The sequence below is a fragment of the Plutella xylostella genome, chromosome 13 (assembly GCF_932276165.1).
Source record: "Plutella xylostella chromosome 13, ilPluXylo3.1, whole genome shotgun sequence".
NCBI classification, from domain to species: domain Eukaryota; kingdom Metazoa; phylum Arthropoda; class Insecta; order Lepidoptera; family Plutellidae; genus Plutella; species Plutella xylostella.
In genome coordinates, this window is record NC_063993.1 from 2307060 (window position 1) to 2332278 (window position 25219).

At 39.1% G+C, this 25219-nt stretch overlaps 1 protein-coding gene across 7 annotated transcripts in view; it reads left to right on the forward strand.

The window, feature by feature from the left end:
- The first annotated feature begins 4099 nt into the window (after nucleotides 1-4099).
- The window catches only part of LOC105395592 (venom dipeptidyl peptidase 4), a 30926-nt gene continuing 9806 nt past the window's right edge, over nucleotides 4100-25219 (forward strand). Inside the window, exons 1-12 of one of the 7 annotated variants that reach the window (XM_048624934.1) lie at nucleotides 4100-4406; nucleotides 12283-12352; nucleotides 12920-13289; nucleotides 13611-13705; nucleotides 15038-15115; nucleotides 15885-16143; nucleotides 16517-16686; nucleotides 22450-22541; nucleotides 23157-23310; nucleotides 23910-24002; nucleotides 24341-24474; nucleotides 25006-25201. In XM_048624934.1, the coding sequence (XP_048480891.1) occupies nucleotides 12305-12352; nucleotides 12920-13289; nucleotides 13611-13705; nucleotides 15038-15115; nucleotides 15885-16143; nucleotides 16517-16686; nucleotides 22450-22541; nucleotides 23157-23310; nucleotides 23910-24002; nucleotides 24341-24474; nucleotides 25006-25201 (1689 nt within the window). In that variant the 5' untranslated portion in view covers nucleotides 4100-4406; nucleotides 12283-12304. Of the gene's footprint in view, nucleotides 4407-8810; nucleotides 8957-12282; nucleotides 12353-12919; nucleotides 13290-13610; nucleotides 13706-15037; nucleotides 15116-15884; nucleotides 16144-16516; nucleotides 16687-22449; nucleotides 22542-23156; nucleotides 23311-23909; nucleotides 24003-24340; nucleotides 24475-25005; nucleotides 25202-25219 lie in introns of those variants that run through there. The other 6 variants (XM_048624935.1, XM_048624939.1, XM_048624937.1 and 3 more) reach the window with 6 other exon arrangements.

Below are 25219 nucleotides of genomic sequence, written 5' to 3' on the forward strand. Positions count from 1 at the left end.
AAGTTTAGAACAAAATTGGGGAAATTTTGTCTAGTAGTTTTTGAAAAGTTGCTATAGCTAGGTATATATATAAAAAGTAGGTTAGACACAACCCATTGGAATTTTACAACATATCAAAAATGCAGCGATACCGCAATTATTGAAATTTAAATAAGTAAGGTCAACCGGGGCCATTGCGCCACAATACTTTGACTTTCATATTCATTTGATCATAACAAACAGACTATACGCCATATTAAGCTATAACTTGTGATACATATTAGGAAATTTTATCTAGTTTCATATTTTGATGCAATTTTGTAGAATTTTAAAAATCTTCTGCGTGTAAACGACGTTTCTACAAAAAATGGGATTTTTAGGCGCAATAACCCCTAGTGGGGCTAATGCCTCTTTCACTAGTTTTGTGTGCTTGGAAGAGGTTTTTACAAGTTTAAGTAAATATAATTTATAGAATTACTATTAACGTAGCTAATTATTAGATTGTAAACTAAATACTGCGCTTAGTTAAGGAGAATCAGTTGATCAAAAATTTTTGGGGCTATGGCGCCTACGTAGCTTAATTTCTTGTAGTGGCATTTACCCCATCCAAGATTCCAGGGGTGCTCAACATTTTATTTATGAAAACTTTATTGAACTTAAAAAAGTATAAATACTTACGTGAAAAATTAAAATACAGTATAAAAGCATACAAGGGCATATTTTTTATAATTTGCAATCAAACCACAACTTTAAATTAGTAAGTATACCATTTTTAGAGTCTGACGGAATTTTAATCATTACAAAACTATTTAGATTTTAGAGTTTTTAAAATAAGTGGGATCATTCCGTTGATATGAGTATTTTTTATTTATTATAGGTATGATTATTTTCTATATACCGTGTTAACAACATTATAATGTCGACACCAAATGACGCCAATTTTTTAAAATATTTAGTTTATTATATATTAAAATTATTTACGTTTTAGTTGGATTACCAATATAAGAATGTTAATTCTGATACGCCGTTAAATGTTCTTCAATATTGCAGAAGGCGTCATTAACCTAGTATTTTTCGTTTAGGAGTAATTTGGTGCTAATGTCACTGGAACTTTTTCATTGCTCGTGAGTGTATTAAATACATTTATCATAACATAAAAGGTTTAGAACCTCTGGAAATGGGGCTATTGCGCCGCAATAGAGGCAATAACCCCATCAGCCCAGAGGCATTTACCCCAAAATAAAAGCTAATCCTACAATTTTGTAATTACATATTGTGTCCGAATCTTACGTTATTTCAATAAAATAATCAAAACAATATGTAAAGCAACAAAACAATAACAGTATTTACAGTTAGGAAACATAAATTCTTTTAAACAAACACACATTTGGAACGATTCAAAAAAACGTGTCAGGAAACCTGAGGTGGCCGAAAGAGGTGAAAAAATTAAAATGGCAGATTTGTTAAGAAAATTAACCCGGATACGACATCTATTGGTCAGAGGTAAAAGTTTCAGTTACAAAGATAGATAGCAGATGACTCCAGTAGTTCTAAAGTATGTGGTTCGGAAGATAAATGGATTCGAGGCATTAGCCCCGTAGGCGACTTGGCCCCGGTTGACCTTATACCATTCTAGTCTTAAATTACCAGCCTAAACGAGTATGTGTTGTGTGTGTGATTCGACCGGTAGCTAGTGCTGGCTTTAGAAATCTATGAGGCTGAGAAAAAAAACTATTATAAATAAGTCTCCTTGGGATACACAATAACGTCCAACAGTGAAAGAATATAGGCTGATTATGTCGATAATGTGTCGAGTGGTATAGTTTTTTTACGACCTCGTCCGACGCGCACTTGGTTGGCTGGTGAACATGTAATTATTTGGTATGTATTTTCTGCGCTCGCAACATCAAGCTCTATTTATCATATTAGTGGAATGGCGACGGTGCGAGTGTCGTACATACAAATTATAACACTTTGCGTGCAGATATTTTACTGTTGTGGGCAATTAAATAACTCGTTTCTAAGAAAGTGCTATGAAAGTGAGTGTGTGAGGCGCACTAAACTTGTAGCATACTGCTTACTTACATTTAAAAAGAGATGGAGTTAGATATAAGCAAAAAGTTGAAAAGATGCTCAAGGAGTTTCATTTTACGTCGAAAAAATGAACGATTTCATTTAATTTAATTTCATTCATTTCATACCCTAATTATTTTAGGAAATCCTTAGTAACATTTATATCCCTGGAGATTAATCACAATAATATATCCTTTTGTGGACTTTTGCACCACATAATATTTAAATGAAATTACATCTATTGCAATTGCATCTATTCAGTCAGTATACTGACAAAGCAAGAGATGAATAGATTTATTTTCGTTTAAATGTTTGGTGCAAGTCAAACTAAATCCTAAATGTTGGATTGGGGCTCGTCTGTTGGTCACTTACGGGTTGATCAGGGATATTTTTTTCATACAATACAATATAACTTTATTGGTCACCACAAAAACATACAGACTATACTTATAAACTAGAGACAATGAACAATAAGCGGCCTTATCGCTAAGAGCGATCTCTTACAGGCAACCTTAAACATAAAAAAATAGAAATAAAGAAAATTTGAGGGCGGTGTACCTACTACCTAACTACTTATAACTAAATAAACATACCTACACACAATACACCTACATACTTACTATTATTTACATAGGTAGGTACATACAAACATACATTTTCATCACTCATGCTCTGCAAGAAGTAGGTATGAATCTCCTGAAAACATCCATGTATAAATAGGTCTCTTCGTCCCTAGGGACAGTTAATTTTTGATGGCCGTCTAATTATTAATAAAATATTTTGTTACCCAAAGGGTTTAGCCGTTTATTTCGTTCCCGAGTCGGGGATTTGCGCCTGGTTTAGCGCGAGAGCTAATCAACCGAGGTAAACACTGCGCTGTTCATTTACAAATACGAGTACCTATAAGTACATAAAGCATAAAGTGGAAAAAGAAACTTAAGCGTATATCAACAACAATAACACCCTCACCCCTCATTACAACAACGTATTACTATTATTATAATTATTATTGTAGACTGCTTTTACATTAGGAGGAATTTATTTTGTATATTTTATTGGAGAGGAAACTTTGGCTGTTTGAGCTACAAACCTTTGCCACGTTGCGGAGCGGTAAAGGAAGCGGAAGAAAAGAAACAAAAGAACATTAAATAAGACCAGGCAGTATGGGATAATGCCCTTAGCCTTTTCCTTAAAAATGAAAAAATCTACTAAAAAAAAGAAACAAAAGAACTAAAAGATCAGTTTTTGGCGGGATCAGCATCGACAGTCGGAAAATGTGGAAAAAATATGTTGTCGGAATACTTAATAGAGCGAGGCGCTAAAATGCATGCAGACAATATTATTAATTGTGCAAAAACTAATGTAAGAATGTTTTGCGACGGATCTCGAAAGATAAACTATGCAGTGCGGAAATTTGGGGTGAGTTCAGGGCTATAACTAAACTTTATGTAAATTGTGTCCTGTAAACGTGTCTTTATCTTTATCTTATTAAGAAATTTTCGGCAGATTTTATTAACCAGTACACACAGTACACTAGTGATTCTTTGAATAATTTACTTTAACTCTACATGTAGTGATAGTGATTAGGTATAGTCATTTTGCCTACCAAATATAACTTTATCAGTTTGTGTCTTTGTTTAGTGTGGTAATTAAGTAATTAGTGACAATTTGTTTTAAAACTCCTCTGTAGCAGCGATGTCTTGGCACTTTTTGGAAAAACGCTTTCAAATAGAAGTTATGATTATTTTCAACTAGCCCTAGCACCAATACTATCAAGGCCCCTGTCAAATGAAGTTTCAAAAAAGCGAACTACATATTTATGTACTTACAAAAAATACCTATATTAACCAAACAAAAAAGATTAGTCTTTTATGTTGGAAAATTAAATGTACACGGCAGCCCTGTCCCCAGCCCGCGACCCGCTAAAGAAAACACGCTCCGTCCCATCTCGCCTGTTTACTCATTCAACAGCTACCGTGATGACAGCGGGCGACACGACACGACGCGGACCGATACGGCACGGCACGGTCCCGCGACATGCCGGCAGTCGCTCCGCGCCGCTCGCGCCATTCGCGCGTCGACCGCTCACCCGACTCGACACTGTTTGTAAATAAATCGACCGATCGATCCGAGCTCCGATCAAAAGTATCAAATCATACACAAACAGTGGCGCGAAATGTAAACTTTTTATTTTTTTCCTTATTTTCCAACTGGCCAGTACCAACCTCGGCGATAGTGTGTTTGAAAAAAGTTAAAAAGTTTTTTCAGTGATGTGTTGAACCAGGAAAACAATGAGAAAGTTTTGTTTTGAAGTGGCCGATACATTCAGGCGGATTTGAATCATTAGTGTTTGGGTAAGCGAGCGCTGACAATAATTAGAATAAGTTGTTTATAATTTTGTTTATAAATATTTTCATTTCATTGCCGCCAAAAAGTTTTTAATACATACGGTCTAACAATCGAGCTGCACGCTCATTGGCCCTGAAAGGTAAGATCTTCATGTAATTTAGTGTAGTGTCTATCTAGGTATGTATTTTCCTTAAATGAAAATGTATGCTTTTTCTTCCAAAAAAATATTTTGGAAATTGAATACGAGTAGAATGTACTCGAAAGAGACAATGTTATTTTCAGTAGAGAGTAATCTAATTTTTAATGTACGAGTAGTACCTAATAGAATTCATTTTGAAAAAAAAAAATGTCCTGAGCTTTTTTTATTTACCAATATAAATAATAACAATTTAAACAAAGCTTTAACATTTTAACATTTAAGCATTGAAGTAGATTAAGATACTAACTAAAACATTTTACTGTGCCAAAATTATTTAAGTGTAAAGTAAATATTTAGGGCAGGTTCCCTTCATTCCCTCCGGGACGGTCCGTATAGCTTCAGCAAATCCAGCACTGAAGATTCATTAACAATTCAATTGTAAGTTTCGCTCGCGAGAGGCGACGTACAATACAACCTACTTACTAGTAGAACCTAGGTACAAGAGGTATACCTACCTGTGGCGTGCAATAACTTCTCCAACTAAGTTATAAACTTCTGCTCTGCTCTATTCAAACTTAGATCAAGCACTGCCGACCTTGTGGGAATACCCGGTATTTACGTTAACGAACACGTACATAAAAAAAAGTAACATAAAAAACTATGAATCGCACACTCGGCCTGTTATCAATCAAATTTAGGTGTACTTACATGTTTTATTTTGATTTGAATTAAAAAAACCTTTGTAAGATACTATTAACTATGTACACCTTGGTTATTAATTTTTTTAACTATACAGTTTTTTTATGTAGCCTGGTTAGTGTCCCACTGCTGGGCAAAGGCCTCCTTATAAATTGACCACCGGTCCCGATTCTGTGCCTCCTTCGGCCATTGAGGTAAAAACCTGTCGAGGTCGTCCCGCCATCTCCGTCTGGGTCTTCCGCGACGCCGACGTCCATCACTGGGCACCCACTCGGTGACAATTCTGGCCCACCGGTCCGGGTGCATGCGACAGACGTGGCCTGCCCAGGCCCACTTCAACTTCGCAGTCTGTGCGCCCACATCAGTTATACGAGTCGAGGAGCGTAGCGTGGTGTTCCGGATTCGGTCAATCCTTCGTACACCAAGTATAGTACGCTCCATCCCTCTTTGGCAAACCTCGAGTTTGGACTTCTGATGCTCGGTCAGAGACCAAGTTTGTGCGCCGTAGGTTAGGACAGGCAGTATACACATGTTGATGAGTTGGCGTTTGAGTGTTAGAGGGAGAGGGAGGTGCCCTTCATATGTGAATCAAAAATGGTATTGGCCGAGTACCTAATAATTATAAACAACGCATTATGTTTTAGTACGAGTATAATATTTTATATTAGCTTGTATTTACAGTGTATCTTATAATCTATCTATTCTAATTTGATGCGTTCAAAGTAGGTTAAAATTACTTATACTCACCAAGGTGAATAACTCAGTTAAAACACTTGTTTGAAAGGAAAATTCGTTTTATTATGTTAAAAGTATGTCAGGATCAGAAGGTGCCCTACCGTGATCCGTGTTTGACTTATTCACGTTATTTTAGCGTATAAAACGTTAAATTTTGCATTTTGAATTTCGATGGTACCATACCTACCACTACAAATTCACATCGTTTTGGTAACGCCGTGAGTTGACTTGAATACGGTATCAGTTGTGAGCTTGCTCTACTAACAAAGAGTATACAAAGTATACAAACATGCTCTCCGCAAGTTCACAAGTTGCAAGTCACATGGCAAGTTGCAAGGAACTCTCTGCTCGTCTTTTAATTAACAATTCTCTCTCATTAGCGTCTCGCTTGCAAACAATTGGCTAAAAGTCTTTTTGTATATTGTATGAAGAAAGTTGCGTTTAATTAGGCCTATATAGGCCTAGTTTGCGAACATACATATGTTCGCATTCACATGAACAAAACCATAAACCAGCGACCACTTCCGTCATTTTATGATGATGGACGGATTTGTGTGCTTCGTATTTGCGGGTTTAATAATGGATTAGAGGCTTAAATTTAAGTACGGCATTTTTTTCTTGAAGCCCATTTGCAATAAAATCTCAATGAAAATAATATGGGTAGGTATGTGAGAGTAAAATCTGTATATTGTACAGTGTACCTACACGTGATAATTGTTACGTTTTTTTTATTTGTGTTTTGTATTTTCTTAAATTTTATAACTTATCTCTAAATTCCTTTTAATTTTGAAGGGTTTAAGTTTTGGGATTTCGGGAAATGAGATTGCACATGTTTAACACAGAATTTAGCTAAGCTCTTTTGAATACGTACTTATAGCTTTTACAACGGTGTCTTCTAAATAATGTATAAATAAGGCCTTATAAAGACATTAAAATTATAGCATAAGTACACTGATACCTCGTCGGTAAGACACAAACGCGCGTGAGTGGATAATTTGAGCAGCCAATTATCTCATTGTTGTAGCTAATGGACACATGTGGGAATATCGCAAAAAACTACCATCACACTGAGTGATCATTGTGTGTACAAAGAATAATAAGTATATTACGATCATACTCAAAATAAATGATGTTTATATGTTTAATCATACTATGTAAATAAGAAGTCAATATTGTAAGTCGCTAATTTAAAACTCTACGATTTTGTGTTTTTTTTTTGTACAATATTTAGACCCAGTCTGCGGTGTCGTCCAAAGTATCACTGCCATCTAATTGCTAATGTAAACGTTCCTACTTACTTAATAACCGATGTAAGTAATGCTGTTAGTTGATTGACAAGTTTGTTTTGCGAGGCGTTCTTAAAATTATTTGGTATGTGATTTGTAGAAAAAACAAAAAGATCAATGATCAGCGAATAAAAATCATTAATTACTAGAACTAGTCCTCGATCAAGACCCTTGTATTGTACAATTTATCTCTACCAAGGTATTCTGGATGAAATGAAATGAAATAAAATCGTTTATTTTTTCGATGTAGAATAATTAGAATTACTTGTCAAAGGTCATAATCATAATCTACCACCATATTTCACAAAGGCCCCGTCATTAAGGAGGAAAGTAATGGCGAAAGAAACTCTTCGAGCATCTGGAAGAAATTACTCTTAGGAATAAAGCTGCCAATTGTACCGTCTATCTATGTTGTACATTTGCTTTTGTAATTTCTGTTTGTGTGCAATAAAGAATTATATATCTATCTATCAAGGAGCGCCACAAGTCTGTGCTCTCAGCCTCCGTATCAAAAAAATATTAAAAAAAAATTTAATGTTATATTATTTCAAAAAGTACATGAAAGTGTAATGAGGGAGTGAGAGAAACCAGAAGGCTCTCAACGCAACTAATAAAAGTCGCTCCCTTGTTTGCTGCGCACTTTTGTTGGGTGGTTGTTGGGCGTCTGTTGAATGTCGGTTATTCTTACAGGACTCAGATACAGTTACTGAAGTTTATATTGTTACTATTGTTAACATTTTATAAGCCCAACCCTACCACCACACACATACACAACATAAACACTTTACATTCATTACACAATTTCACGTCACATTATAAAACAATATTTATTTTGTACCTATACCTACCTACATAAATGTATTTAAGTAACTATCGTACCTGAATATAAAGGTTATTAAAGAAAGCGGAAGATAAGAAACAAAACACAGAAAATCATGTTTAAAAGTTTTTTAATGTCAGTCTGAGCCATACTCTTGTACTACTTAAATGTTGCATCAGTAAGGGGAGACGGATAAAGCAATCTGCATCAGAAATACAATCCAGTTGCACAGTTTAAATGGTTTAAGACCTAGACACCTAGACAAGTCTACGTCTTACAATTCAAATTTAACAAAGTAGACAGAAGGTCTTTGAAGCTAGATTATATTCTTTTCTATTCTCTGTGGGGATTTAAGTACCTGCACCTGGCTCTCTCGAGCGGAACCTTTGTGCATAACCCCAAGGTCTAAACTGCCTTCCTAAGCTTGGACCATTTCCCACCACGCTGGTCCACTGCGGTTTGGTGGGTTCACATATCTGGATGTGCTAGATTAAAAAAATATGAAAAATATAATTGATTAACGTTTTAAGAGGCGCTATAGTTTGCACACCTACCAGCACCCTTAGGGCTCTCCATTTAAATACATCGAATTGATCAATAAGTTATTTGTTTATGGCAATGTATTTTGTAGCCACGACAGTCGTTACGGTTTGCCTTACATTTACATCCTGATAAGCGTATGCGGACGTCATCCACGCGCTACACTATTATGTTATTTGCTATTATTTTTATAATTACACGATATCAGTAAATATAATCACATTCTTTTCGTCTTTATCATTGATAGTGGATTATCTTAATTCACGTTGGATAAGTTCACTTGGCGAGTGTGCGCCAAAGGGGGCACTAAGTTCTAGTTTTGTGATATTTTCAGCGGTGAGTTATTTTGTATTTATACACTCACGTCACTACTCACGAGCAATGAAAAAGTTCCAGTGAAAATAGCACCAAATTACTCTTAAACGGAAAAGACTAGCTTAATTACGCCGTCTGCAATGAATAATATAACCAACTAACTAAAAACGTAAATATAGATAGATAGATAGATAGAATATTCTTTATTTGTACACACACACACATAAAAGAAACTTAAATACTAACAAATATGTACAAAAATGGCGGTCTTATCGCTTAAAGCGATTTTTTCTAGGCAACCTTAGGGTGGAAGGATATCAATATTATATTGATCAAATTCAAAATATAGTTAAAAAAATGTGGGTAATTTGGCGTCGAAGTGGAACTTTTTCATTGCTTGCGAATGTACGGTCAGCTGCATAGTACCTATACACTTTTTTACCTTGTCAAACTGACTACATAACAAACCGTCATTGTTTGAATAGGCAGTTTGTGGTTTGACAAGGTACAAAAGTGTTCAGCTACTTATGCAGCTGACTGTACAATATATGCTTTAGTAAAAATATACTTATACAAAAAAAAACTACGTGAATTATACCTATGTATTTGCTAATTATTGATTTAATTATTTACCTATCTCTCAATCGTATCATTGTATAATGTCGTTTAGAATTCTTAAAATTAGTTCAGGTAGGTACAAGTATGTTTAAAAAAATACTGTAGTGATATTATGGATTAGGCTAATCTGCTTTCTGGTTCTTGATTATTGTAATAACGCAATTATTTTGTTGATATGCAGCTGTAGGTACTTAATGATAATGATAAATAACACATAGGTACTTAGATATATTTAGGTATTATAATATGATCACTGAAGTTCTAAGTCGGTTTTTTCTGTAATCAAAAATCGTTATTTGAGCTATTTTGTTATTTTAACCGACTTTGAAAAATAGAGGAAGTTCTCAATTATTCTGGATGTACCTACTTATAATTTTTTAATTACCTGGCATTCCCTAGAATCCCTGAAACGTTTAACATTACGATTACTCTATCAAAATCGGGATTTTGAGTCTATTCTTTATATTTTCTATATAATACTACGTTGGCCGAAAAGATACAGTCAATATACCATCGTTGTTCGAAAACTGATCATCATCTCCTGTGAATTCTTGCGAAAATTGGGTATGGTCTATTTGTTTTTCGGCAGAAATGCCTCATCCAATCTCACCGTGGCATCCTGTTTTTCTTCCATTATTCTGTATTTACGCTTTGCCGGCAACACATACCTAAACAAAACATTACTGTGAGACACATACCCACCTAGGTATACAATACATAATATGTGAATGTGTGTAAGGTATCAATAATATTTGAACTTGACAATCGATGTGTTTATCTACTTGTATCCCATCTTTTATTGTTATCAATAAGATAAATAATCTTACTGAAATGTGTTTGGTAACCTGGTAGGTAAGTACTTACTAGGTAGGCGCACACACAGCTAGTATTTCCACGCTATTGCTGAATACACATACCAAAAACATTAATTCATGTTGTTGGAAACAATAAAATAATGATATCTATAAATATCGTTCCAATTAATTTTAGGTAGTCGAATCCAAAGATGCATTACCCATTTTATTCGTAATTTAGTGACAGAAATTCAGCTGTTACCTATACATCATACCTATTTAAACTCACGTTCGTAGGTTATATGTAAATACCCGAGTTCAATTACTATGACTCATAGTGATGTTGGGAGTCATTGACCATGTGCGTTGTTTGTCGAGTGTCGGGAACTTACAGTTTTCCCCGGTCATCATTGAAACAAAATTTTCTTTGCTTTCCTTTCTGAGCTGAAATATGTACCTATATTATAATGTTCTTATCAATATTAGGTATATCTAATTATATGAAGAGGAGAGGATAAACGCGCGAAAACACGTGTGCATGCTGGCTTTAGTAATAACTTTGTATACTTACTGACTTACAGTGCAACTATAAAGTCCTGAAAACGGAAGTGGATCCTAACCTAACTAATTGTTCAAGACCGTATTAAATCGATCCATTTTATTTATCTTAGCACATATCCGTCAAAAAGACATTATCAATCGGTATTTTATTTTTAAAATGTTTGTAAATATAAGTACTTAACTGAAAATAATAAAAAGTCTTTGCAAAATCGCATTCTTTATTGTCAGGACTTTATAGTTGCACTATAAGTACTGTTATTTTATTTACAATGGCTCAAACTGAAAAAAAAAACATATCAATACGATGTTTACAAACGTTTCCTACCCAAGATGTTCTTAGATTAAGAGGAAAATAAGTTATACTCGCAAGCAGGAAATGAGGCAACCTCGAGTGACGACCGCCGGCTGAGCTTCCGCCCCCCGTTGCCGCCCCCTGCTTGCCGCCCCCAGCAAGCCGTCCCCGGGCCAAATAGGATTACTTTATTTATCAGTACATTTTCATTTTTATTGATTTCTCGCATATTTCTTCACCTTGACAGGAATTGGATTTCAGAATAAATTTCCTTATTCACTTCAATTTTATTATTGTATATTTGAAGGAAAGTAAATATGATGTACTGTAGATGTGTACAGAAACAGATGTGTACGTATACGTACTTACTCATACGTAAGCATAGGAGGGATTATATAGGTACTACAACCTTGCGCTTCTGTAACTCGTAACGTACAGGACATAAGTAGGTACTGTAGTACTACCTTTACTTTTTATTAATGAAAGACGGTTCATTTAATTATTCTCTTCATGCTCAAATGAATACGTAGATTAATTCAAATAACAAACTGAGACTAAAACTGTACTAAATAAAACAAAATATAAATCGAACATCGTATTGTCATTTGTCACCCAGAAACAATCGATCATAAATATAACGTATAGTGCGACAAACTTATCTGTTCCGGTGAGAGCGAACTAAATTGATCCATATCTCATTACTTACTAATGAATTGTATAATATATTGTTAGAGATTAGATGGGTTTATTAACACCGCAAGAGCGAATTAATAATAAGAGCAAACTTAAAATGTTATAGAATTAAGAAATATTAGATATTTTTGTGACCTGTCACCGGAACAGATAAGTTTGTGGCACTGTAGAGGTATACACGCGTGAGCGTGACGTTATCATAGACATTTATTAGTCTTTCTATCTCCTTCTTATACCAAACCTTGGACTGCAATACTTGTTATTTCAGCGAACTTCGCTCTAATGTGATGTGGTGTTCTCCATACTACGTCTTGATGTCTACCGCTCTCTGCTTATCATCACTACTTACACATTTCAGTTGTATTTGACTGTGTATCTGTGTGTTGCAGGCGGCAGCTGCGGCCTCGCATCATGACCACCGAGAACGGCTCCAGCATGGAGATGGGCACCAGCGACCAGGTCTGTGTCAGGAGGAACCTTTTACAATCACGACACACCACACTTGGCTCCAATTTCGCCATAGTCGGTTAGATCGTAACCAGGGATTGGTTCATCAATTATACGTCATCTCCATATTAATTATTGATATAATATGTATATATATATATATATATATATATTAATGTTATGTGCCAAAAGTCAACCAATAATCCCTGGTTATGCTCTGACCCACTATGGCGAAATTGGCACTTAGGGTGGCTTGCGCCAATCATTTAAACGAAATTAAATCTATGGCTAACATTATACTGTCCAAGCAAGACAGCAATAGATTAAATTTTGATTAACTTTATCGTGCAAGTTACTATTAATCCACAAAACATACCATCATTGTCTATTGCAGTCCTCCGCCAGGACTGAAGGGTTTTTGCCATAACCTTCACACTTCTTTAGCAGACAGGTTGGAGACATTACAAACATTTAATCCAAGACCTAAGAAAATTATTTTTAAAGAAACTTTTGTCCTGGCCGTAATTTTACCTGCAATCTTTCTTACAACACCTAACACACCATACTTCCCGTCTCCAGGTGCTGGTGGCAGCCAAACGGAAGAAGACCATCACCTTCGTGATCGGAGCAGCGGCCATGCTGCTGACCGTGGGCGTGGTGATCACCCTGGTGGTGCTCCTGTCAGGGAACGAAGGCGGCTCAGCCTCGCCCATCGTGACCCCGCCCGACCCCACCACGCCCTCCACCCCGGGCACGCCCGCGCCCACGCCGGAGACGCCCCCCGCGACCCCCGAGCCCTCGCCGGAGACGACCCCCGGGACCCCCGAGATCCCGGAGTCCACGCCGGACCCCACTCCTTCTCCCCCTGAGGAGCTGGAGCCGATACTGCTCGAGGATATCATCAGTGGCGCTTACACGCCCAATGGATTCAACGGTTCTTTCACTTCAGGTAAGCTAATATATCAGGAACTTAATCGGAAGGGCGACAGACGCTAACGATACCACAACAGTCTTTTATTTCCACAAATAATTCCACTTTTTTACGCTCTGGACATCAACTTGTCGTGTTATTTTTTTTTTGTGTGAGTCAAAATAATGTTTCTGCACCTTTATCTTTAAATATGTAGATGTGCTCGTCCTGCAGTCAGATAAATTCTATTGGGGGCTCATTAAAATCTGGTAGTTATTAGCGTGTTAAGTTTTATACAAAAAATAGTTACCTGACCCCCTGTAATAGACGTTAGTATTTATAACAATCTTGCTGGTCCAGGCAATGAGGTGCTATTCCGAAGTGGCAGCGGAGACCTGCAGCTGCTGGACGTGGCCGCCGCCTCCGCCACCACGCTCGTGCAGAACAACTCCGAGGTACTTACCACCATCGACACATTAGCTACCCTACCACCACCGAACATAAGCAATAAGCAATTTACAATCCATAAGAAGCGTTATCAGCCCACCAACCCGCACTAGGCTAACGTGGTGAACTAGGCCTTAAAACCCTTCCTTCATTGGAAGGAGACCCGTGCCTCAGCAGTGCGGACGTGATAGATCGTGATGATGTGATGAAGAAGCGTCGCTAGTCTGTCACACATCTTTCAGATCCATACACGTGCATCATATTTGATTGCTAATTTTCGTTGGTGGTATCTGTTGGTCACTCTAGCTTACACGCAACTAAGTTTCCGAGCGTTGTTGTGGTAAGGTAAGGGGAACAAAAATGTGCAGTCGATAACGTCACTCGGAAAGGCTCGTTTATAAATCTAAAGTACCTATACTCGTAGTGAATATCAATAGTTTAATTTAAACACTTTTATAACATTTTAATAAGGTAATTAAATACGTGTGCTATAGTTCTTTGACATTATAATATGTATTATATTAACTTGTGTTTAGGTACCTTCTTGTGTTAACAACCTAATACTAATGTAAATTACTTACGGTGACAACATTATAAAAGAGAATTGAGATGTAGAAAATGAGAGAGCCACCTGCGTAAATAACAAATAATAGAAACACCTTGCGTGGTTTCTGGTTAATTCATTCAGAAAACAGAAAGACAATGGTATTTCTTTATGATGCTTCTGTTATTTCTGACACGTTTACCAACAAATGAAGTTCGCCGCAAACATTTTTACACGTGGATCGCAGATAAAAATAAACACCCACGGTCTATTAGAAAACAAAATTTTGCAGCAAGATACAAAAATAGCAGTAAGTAAATGGATAAATTTACAAACTGACCTACATTCATGAGGTGAATGCTAGAGCTATCTTAGGGTGAGGGGTGTTTACTAATAATAGATCTCTTATCCAACATTGTGTATAACACTGGCTTATTTTGGACTTCTAGGACATCATTGATAAATCAAATTGTATTTAAAGTCTATAAATTACCTATAAACCAAATTAATCACTTTATTTTGTTGAATATAAACCCGCAAATTATGGATTATAAATCCCTCTTTTTCTTAGCGTGTCAGTGACAAATATTAGCTGGTCTAGGGTTTGTCATTGTGGTGAAAGATTTAGTTGACTGCCCCTGCACCCTGCACCGGATGTATAAAAATAATAGTTCATACGGCACTCGGGGAGTCCCCTCTGACGTATTGTGTCGTTTAGCGAGTGCTTTGCTATACCGTAAGTATGTGAAATAAAGGAAGAATGTACCTATGTAATGTATGTGATCGTATGTTGCAGATACTACAGCAGTCGTCGCGAGTGGCCAGCCTGTCCGCCGATGGGTCCCATGTCGTGCTCGCCTACAACGTGCTGCCGGTAAACAATGCATCTCTATGCTACAAACACTTCCCACATAGAAAAGAAAACTAGCTTTTCTGCCATAGCTCCAGTTTTATCCGTGAGAATTGAGAAAGGCCAACAAACAAACACTTTCGCCTGTAAGAATGGATTAAGACGTGGATGTAATAATTTATTCTGATGATCCACATCAGTCTAGATACAGGCGAGGTTACTGTTGTTCCACTGACACTCGAGCTAACCTCGACCAACTTTCGCTTGATAACACGACAAAGAGGGAGTTAGGTAAATGAAACACGTACGCGAATGACTTAATGTCATTGTACGATTGCTTTATACATGCGCGTGCCGAGTAAACTACATAATGTCTGCCTGCTGATTAGCATTTCGCAATCTCTAGTCAGCTGGTGCTCTGATCCTTGTCATCTAGTAGGTAGTTGTGCTATGAATTTATTTAAGTACCATTTTAACCCATTGAATGCAACTACGAATATAACATTGTAGGCGACTATGTACGCCAACTACTTTCGAATATATCCGTAGTTGGAATTCAATGGTCTTAACATAATGCCTTATTTCCCTCTTCTTCTAATACATACCCGCGGGACAACCTGAACCTCCTGTCAGTGGTGCGTTATTAGTCTTATTAGTTACCATATGGAAATAAATCCAACTATCCAATCAAATCCAAAACTTTACTCTATCTGGAGACTCGCTATCTGTATTATCAGGAATGCAGTGCACCTTCTTTAACCAATAGCTAACCTCTACACCCCCACATCCCCAGGTATACCGCTACAGTTTCCTGGCGCGCTACGCGGCCGTGGACTCCACTGGAGCCGTCGTAGACGTGGCTCCCCCAGGAGTGCGTGAAGGCGAAGGTTTCCTACAGAACTTCGTGTGGGGCCCCACAGGGACCGCCTGTGCCTTCGTCTATCTCAACAACGTGTACTACAAGCCTAATATAACGGCTGAGCCGGTCCAACTGTCTGATACAGGGAAGCTGAATGTGCTGTATAACGGGATTCCGGATTGGGTTTATGAAGGTATGTGGAGGGGTGGAAGAAATCCTGCCGTGTTTAAATTATGTTTCAACTAATGTCAGCTTATGGTATGCCTATTTGGGACTTCATGCCATGCCTTATCATAGAGATGTACAACAAAATACAAATCTAGATTTTTACCCTCCCATTTAGAAAAATACCATATAGAATAATACCAGGTCTGCATCTAGCACGGGGCGCAAGACGTTCTTCTTCAATCTCTCTTTTGAGGCCAAGCGATGTGAGCGAGCGCGCCGCAAAACATTGGCAAAATCTTATCATGCAGGTCTTGCACCCTAAGCTAGCCCTGCTATTGTAGCGTAATAACAACCAACCAACCAACCAATACCTCACCCCTCACCCCTCACATTTCCAGAGGAAGTCCTCTCCTCCAACAACGCGATCTGGTTCTCTCCGTCCGGGTCTCAGCTCGCGTACGCCACGTTCGACGACAGTGCTGTGCGCGTGATGCGCGTGCCGCACTACGGCGTGCCCGGCGCCGTCGAGTACCAGTACACGACGCATAGGGAGATACGGTACCCTAAGGTAGGGAGACTTCTTTGTTTAAGGGAATAAAGATACTGGCTCGGAAGAAGAGCAGTACTGCTACTCTTGATACGCAAGACGGTTATTCATATTGCGTTAATATTGTGCTCGAGTCAGAACCAATTTCAATTTAGATTTGGTACTCTTGACGTCTATTTGGTTACAATTCGGTTTCACTTAAAATTTGGTTATGATTGTTTGAAACTGTTTTATCGACTTTGTGAAAGAATGAATGAAAAGGAAAAAATAACAAAAACTGTCGTGAATAGTGTCAAGTTGACACTATCGAAGCGTCTGTAGTCGAGCGGGCTTCAGTGATCGTAACTGATAACTGAGGTTAAGCAACAACTGGCACGGTCAGCCATTGGATGGGTGACCAATTTCAAGTGGTTCTTTTCTGGACGCTTCCGTGCTTCGGACGGCACGTTAAGCTGTGGGGCCCGGTTGCTGCTTCGGCAGCAGTCCTTAATCCTAGTCAGAGGCCTGTACTGTATTTTATTTATGTAGCCTTGATGTATGTAACAAGTGTATCATTTGTTGGTCTTCAAATAAATAAATAAACTCTTTCAGCACAAGCTTGCTTGTGTTGGGGTCCACCAACCCGCACTAGGCCAGCGTGGTGGACTAGGCCTAAACCCTTCCTTCATGAAGGGCTCTATGTCTCCACATAGTTCATCAAAAAGTTCTTTTGTGAGGCGGTAATTATCGACGAACTCCGCCTGTCCCATTTCCACTGCTTCGTCCAAATATCTCACCATTCGCCGCTGATTTTTGCGCCTCCGGATATCTCTTCGCTGCGCATTGCGCTAAATCGCTATTCGTAGTGCTAAATAAGCCATAACACAGCATCTTTAGTCTCAAATACCAGTACCACACAAAACCACACAAAATCGCCACTCACAAGTACAAATACAAGTAATAAAGTTACTTTTTTCTTCTTGCCTTAGCGATTGCGTATATCCAGTTTGTTCAATATTGACAACTGTCAAAATGGCGGTCAAGAGTACCAACTTGCGTTCGTAACCGAATTTAGACTAGTTCACCCGAAAACCACCAAATACGGTAGGCAAGGTGGCGCTACCATCGTGTTCCAGAGTGCCAAATGACTCGAAGGCAATATTACCGCAATATGAATAACCGTCTTGCGTGTCAAGAGTAGCAGTACAGGTATCGTACCACCACCCACACATTGCGTCGCTCGCTTGTCAAACATCTGTCAGATCCATACAAGATACGTCAGATTTGACAAGCGACGACGCTCCCACACTTCTAGAGGATGTCCTCGCGTCCAACAACGCGATTGGGCCCTGTAGCAAAGGGCGCTGTTAAGACGTGACAAGCAAGCGTCGCGCACGCTCTTGAGGCTGCGCGATGTGAATGAGCGCGTTGCAAAACTTTTGTCACGTCTTAAATGTGCCCCGTACTAGCCCTTCTGTTTCTCTCCCTCCGGGTCTCAACTGGCGTACGCCACGTTTGACGACAGTGCTGTGCGCGTGATGCGCGTGCCGCACTATGGCGTGCCCGGCGCCGTCGAGTACCAGTACACGCAGCATAGGGAGATACGGTACCCTAAGGTAGGGAGACGTCTCTGTTTAACTGCCAGTTTTAATAACATATCTATCGATAGCTGACAGTTACTATCACACGATTTTGACATTGCATTATGTCAAAACCGTATGAAAGTAACTGTCAGCTATCGATAGATAGAGTTATTGAAAATGGCAGTAAAGGGTTTCTTATCTGGGATCTGCTTAAGGCCGTGTCCGCACCGCGAATATTTTTCCGCGCGGAATTAATTCGCAATTCTGTAACACATCGAATACCATAAGAAAATCCGCACGTGCGGAAAAAAAATGCAAAAAAAAAACAACAGGCGAACTTCGATCGCGTAATATATATCGCGGGCATTAATTCTGCGCGGAAAAATATTCGCGGTGCGGACACGGCCTAAGTATTGATAATTGCTAATGTTCGGTGGTGGTAACCTTGTGGATTTTTGTCACTCATGTAAATGCAGCACAGAGAATAGAATAGAATATGGTCTAACCGTGTGGAGAAATATGTTAAAGTACGTATGAAATATAAGCAAGCTATAGAAAAATACTAATTACCTAGGTACTGCCTTAAGAAGTTGTGATACCATAACGGTTTATCTAGGGCACTGCTAGCGCCGGCGTATTTTGTCAAGCGATAGTCAGAATGAATTGTATCTTATGCGGGCTAGAAACCGGTTGCGATTAGCTCTCGAGTATAAATTCACTTTTAGCGTTCACTCTGCAAATATGTCCAACAACCGCGAGAGATACCTCAGTAAAATTTGCTTGTATTCATTGAATTCCTAGGTGGCCTGAATCAGCTAGAGAGCTTTTGGCTAAACAAACAAAGATCCGAGGGCTGACGCCAATGTGCTAATGTCCCAACAGTGTTACGTCGACTCACAACAGAGGAACCATGTCACACGTAACGCAAATTCTGTTTATAAGGAGTGCAAGTACTCGCGTAGCATCGGTAATGTACTGGAGGGTGACGAAACATCCGTGAGCTTGTATGTATATGTCGTGGACGTGACGGGTCATTCGGCCTGGTGTCGTGACGAGTCGTGACTCATTAATCTCTTTAAGAAGTTATTTACTTCAACCTCAAGACATCTGAAGGGCTAGCACCGGGCGCAATTAAGACAGGACAATAGTTCTCCTTCGCCCTCGCTCTTGAAGCTGCGTGATGTGAGTGAGCGCGATGCAAAACTTTTGTCACGTCTCAATTGCGCCCCGTGCTAGCCCTGCTTCAGGTTCAATCTCTGATCCGCTTGCCACCGTGCCTTATTATAATAGTAACACAATAGCGATTCAAATGCTACTCAAACAGACGTACTTAGTTTGAATACTTTGAATTAATGTTCATATTGGGGCCACGCAAATACCAACGCGTTCAATTATTACGCTATAGAGCATGGATAACAATATAACAAACAGTATAATGATATGAGAATAATAATAGAGTTAATGATCCTAACCTATCACGCGCGTTGTGTATAAATAAACATAAGAAATAGTAGTAACTATGATATGCCAATTAATGAATTTTATTATTGATCTGCTACCCTACGCTGATCCATAATTTAAATAAATTACAGAGAGCAGTTTACCAGTTTCCGTAAAATTTTCAGTATTTTTATGAAGATATTTATTTCCTTTGGTAAATGTTCTCAGAAATTCAAACCCGAAATAGTACAATAGTCTAGATAAGTTGTGTAGGAATCAGTGAAGTAGTGCGAGACGGTATCTGTGCAGGGGTCACGTATCTCTGCAGACAGGGGGTCACGCCGCAAGTCTGGGGTCATTCGTACAACGAACGACCCGCACTCCACACGACAACAACTTTCTTCTATCGTCGTGATAACCTGCTTACTCAAAGTTTAAATGATCTTCCTATTGATATTTATATTTAAGTAGATAATGATAATTAACATTATGTGTAGGTATTTACATGGGAAATTATCACTAATTTGCAAAATAAATGTTGATTAACTTTAATTAATTATTACTTAATTATTAATTTCAAGTTTAAACTGTTCACGTGAAACCAATTGCCAAGTGCAATCACAATATTTTTATTTAATTTTAAATTTTCGACTCCGATTTATTTAGCTATACTGGTACTGGTACCTACCTTAAAGTAGAGACTCAGTATCTCAGTACGTAACTTGTGCACCGAGGTATTATACAATATTATGGCACATGATCAACAGTTGCATCACGAAGTTCATTGATAAACAAGTCGTGGACACATGGACGACCGCGCGTACAAATGTGGACCCACCTGTACAGTGACGGACGCAGCAGATCTTACCTCCTATAGTAGCCACTAGTAGCTAGGTAGGTAGGTACTATCATGTGCTCACTGTATTTAACCTTTACCGTATCTGTGGTTCAATCTGACGCTACCTACTGGGGCAGCTAAATGTTACAAATGTAGTGCAATATAGTTATTACGGTCACTAACTAGTTAGTGTAGGTGAGTTGCATCACTCACCTGGCCTTGAAAGTAAAACATTTATGGTTAAGTACCTGTGGTATCACACAACACAACCTAAGTATACTTACCAACTTGTTGAAATAGGGAAAGTTCTTACCGAGTTATTTTGTAAAACTTCTCTTCAGAAGAGCAGGTTTGATATAGGTACTTACCTTCAAACTCGTAAAATAATTAAAACCGTACGTGAAAAGTTATTACCGGTGTCTTTATAAAGTTAAATTAACTTGAACACGGCGGCACGGAACTGACGGAACATAAACAGAAGCACCTAAAATGCAAATGTGTCCCGACTCACGGTTTTATGCATCTTTATGAGCTTGTTAGGGCTCATTCCACCACATCACCCGTTTAAGTACAGGTTCTACTAACTTGGTTTAAGTACTGTTTTGTAAAGTCATAGATATAATTATTACGTACCTTAACAAGAGAATAAATAAATCAATATGAAGTAAATATTGTTATTTATAAGTTGAATAAAATTATAATGCAATGGATGATCTCGCTATAACCGGTCCACAGCATCATCTCGCATAAAACAGTCTTCGTACCAGTAACCGTAACATCATACGTAACCAGAACCATCCGCACTGTGAGTGAAAGTGGACTGTGGACTGTAGCAGCCTGGTCAGCGGTGGCGTGGCGCCTCCCTTCCATCATCAACTAATCCAACTATGGCTATAATTAGTATTGGCAGAATGACCCACTTACATAACAGTATGATCATTCATCGCCGATACTGATAACAAATAAATTCCCGAAAAAACAAAGAAGCACTTAGCTTTATTTTTGGGTAACTTAAAATAGTTTGTTGTTTGGGAATCCCATCATCAGAAGTGTTAAAATAATAAAGAACTTCAGGAAGTTTCCTTCCTTTGTGTCAAGAATTCCCGGGAGTCACAGATAAGTGCGTCGGACTTCGGCAGGAACTTTTCCAATAAATGGAGCACATTAAAGTGACAACTCCAATCAGTTGCTACTCTCCAGTTTGGGAATCTTTGCTTTGTGATCTACGATAGAAATCTCTGTTGGTTGGAACTTTTTGGAGCGGAAATAGGTACTTAATTGTTCTATTAACTTAAGTACCATTACATTAAACTGGTTTATTGTTTGTTTAGTAGCTTGACCCTTAGATGGGTTTTATTATAGGGGTAGGTCATACATACCTATACCTCTAAATGTGCATAGACACTCTTATTAGTTTACTTTATCATCAAAAGGATGAAGGTAATTTTAATAGCGGTGAGGTTATGTAAGCATGTAATGTAGGTCTGCAGTTAGAGTGGAACCGGTTAGACCACATAGCACATAAAAGTACCTAGGTACCCTACTCTAGTTAATGCAGTGAGTGCCGGTATGTGTAGCATGTACCTAAATACCTTGCACCTCTAATGAAGGGAAACACATTGGCAACTACGATTTACTTTGAAAATATTTCGTAGTTATATTGAGACAGGCCTATAATTTTTACAAACCTATATTTAGTAATGCACCAAACATATACCAAAGCATCTAGCTATACGCTGCTGCTACTGCTGCCCCATAAAGGCCTTTTCAATAACCAATACAGAACTATTGAAACTAAACTAGACGAAACTAGATGTACACCCATATCACAGGATCTGTCTAGTTTGGTCTCGGATGGCCGTGTGTGAGATGTCCCCACATATTATTATTATTAGTAACTGATATCTATACCCTAGTAACAGTAGTTGTATTGCTATATTCCAGCCTGGCACCACGAACCCCACGGTGTCGGTGACGCTGCGGGACCTGGAGACCGACGAGCAGGCTGTCTTCACCGCGCCCACCACGCTCGATCAGTGAGTACCTTTACAGTCCTTTACGTTTACCTTCATGAAAGCGTACTTCTCGAGTGAATTAAAAGTAAAGTAAAGATTATTCCTTATAATTATTATTCGGTAAGTATATCAACGCACCGTCAGCGACTGTCGCTGATGTGTGTGATTAATTCAAAAACACTTATCAAAAGCTACTGTTAGTCACCGACTCGCTAAGACAAAAAAGTCGTTTTTGTAGATCGCAATGACAAATGGAGACTATTATTTATTAATCACCCCTTTTTATGTACTACAACGTTAATGATGTTCTCCTGGCCAAATTTTGACCACGGCAGACACGGCTTAGTAGATTATTATGCACAAGTGTCTGCTTAGTACACAGAACACTCTATGTTCCATCACTCCCTAAGACACAACCGAACCGACGTCTTGATTTGCCCTTTCGACAGTATTTTCTACACCAAAAGCTATGATGATGTCCCAGGCCGATCCTGAAGGCTAGCTTATAGTTAACTTAAATATAAGTGAACTCATCAAGGGGTATAAGTATATCAACAATAGAGTAAGTTAAGTTACAGAGATAAAACTGCACCAGTCATCATGCCTTTACTAAACCTATGTTCATCAATATTCCAGGCCGATCCTGAAGGCTGTGAGCTTCGTATCTACCGGCGGAGTGGCGCTGATGTGGACCAACCGCGTGCAGGACCGCATGGCCGTGCTGCTGTGTCGCCCGCCCAGCCAGCAGCCCGAGCAGCCGGAGCAGCCGGAGCAGCCCGCCTGCACGCAGGTAGTAGGGGGGTAACCCGATAAATAGATGAACGAAAGAAATAGAATTGCCGCGCAATCGGCTGGTTTAAGACAACGAGATTGCTGGAGTTAGCGCAGCGCTCCGAAGCTTCGGAAAACCAACTGCGATTGAGTGACCGTTCTCGTTCGTTCGTTCGTAGATTTAGAGGGTGATCCCGCTAGATCTATAACTTATAACTTACACATTACGAAAGAGTGCACGAAGGGCTTCCTCAGTTGACGTATCAGTTGTTGCTAGTAGACTTGGCAGTGAGGGACTGACGATAATCTGCTTGGCCTTTTACGACGATAAAGCCCCTCCCGAGGAGCGCAACATTCTGTTCTCAGCCCTCCGCATCTAATGACTACTTGCTATTACCTTTCTATATTAAATACTTAATTGGCCTAGGAGTCTAGGGATCATCTGGCCATTTGCCACGCAATTAAGAGTTACGACATTTAAAAGTGGTACAGACCTTTCTGAAGTTTAAAACTTTAGAATGACCGCATAACTTAATAACGCCTTATAGGGTAGGCCCTATTTTGATCACCTCTCCTTACATACCTCTTTATATTGATTTTGTTTTTACAAAATTCCAGATCTACTCGTACGACGAGCCGACGGGCTGGATTGACAACCTGCCCATGATCTTTAACAAGGCCGGCAACGCCTTCATCACCGTCCTGCCTCAGGTAATTTGCTGTTAATGTTTCACAAATTTTTCCCATGGTAAAGAAATGCTATTCTTCACAATGACTAGGCAAGTTGTAGATACCGTTGCGTCGTAATATCAACGGACTCACGCGGATAAAACGATCGCACGAGTCGCGAGTCCCACATTGTGATTGAATCGCCATCGCTTATTTAATTTCCGTTTTCAGTTACCGAGGTTATGTTAGGTAGCTTGTACCACACTCAATGCTAATAAGTAGGTACGTATAACCATCAAACAATTAGCGAGAGTGCTTATTGATCATCGAAAAACATCCACACTCAGCATGTGCTAACCCTTGCATATCTAATCTTGCAGCTAGTGGACGGCACCCTGTACAAGCAGATAGTGCAAGTGTCGGATGTGAACGCGAGCCAGTGGACGGCGCGGCTGCTGGCGGGGACTCCCCACACTGTGCAGGAGGTGCTCAAGTGGACCGATGATGACGTCATGTGAGTCAGACTGTAGACTTGATTTCATCATCATCATGACCTATCACGTCCCCACTGCTGGGGCACGGGTCTCCTAACAATGAAGGAAGGGTTTGGGCCTAGTCCACTATGCTGGTCTAGTGCGGGTTGGTGGGCTACTTGATTTGGTTTCACTAAATAAACTTATACTTGACTACTGGACATTAAGGCAACCGATCTCTAATAACACTGTCTTCTCATATCTCTCCAGCCTGATGCATAGATCCTTGACGTCGCAGACCAGGTTTTCCTGAACTCAACTACCATATTGACAGTTTACCGTTTGCTTAATTATGCCATTGCTTGGTATTTTATGCGAGATAACGATGGTTTTGATCAGTGAAATTTAGCCAACATTATCTAGCTGTACTGAGCTGTACATACTATACAGCTGTCTTTTAATCTAACCAATCATAGGGCATGTTTCACACACATAATTTGTCTTTCTCTGCAAGGCTGCCTGCAACATTCCATCAGCCGCCTCAACTCTCACAATACACCTTCACATTCCAGCTGGTACCGAGCAACAGGCGTGAACGACACAGCAGCACAACACATCTACACGCTCTCCGCCGGCGAGGTGGCTTGCTTCACGTGCGAGATCCAAGATGGCTGCGGGTACAACGACGCCGTATTAGCTGAAGACGCCCAGCTGGTGGCTGTCACGTGTGGCGGGCCTGGGGTCCCGCAGACTGCGTTGTATCATAGCGTGAGTATTCATTATCAT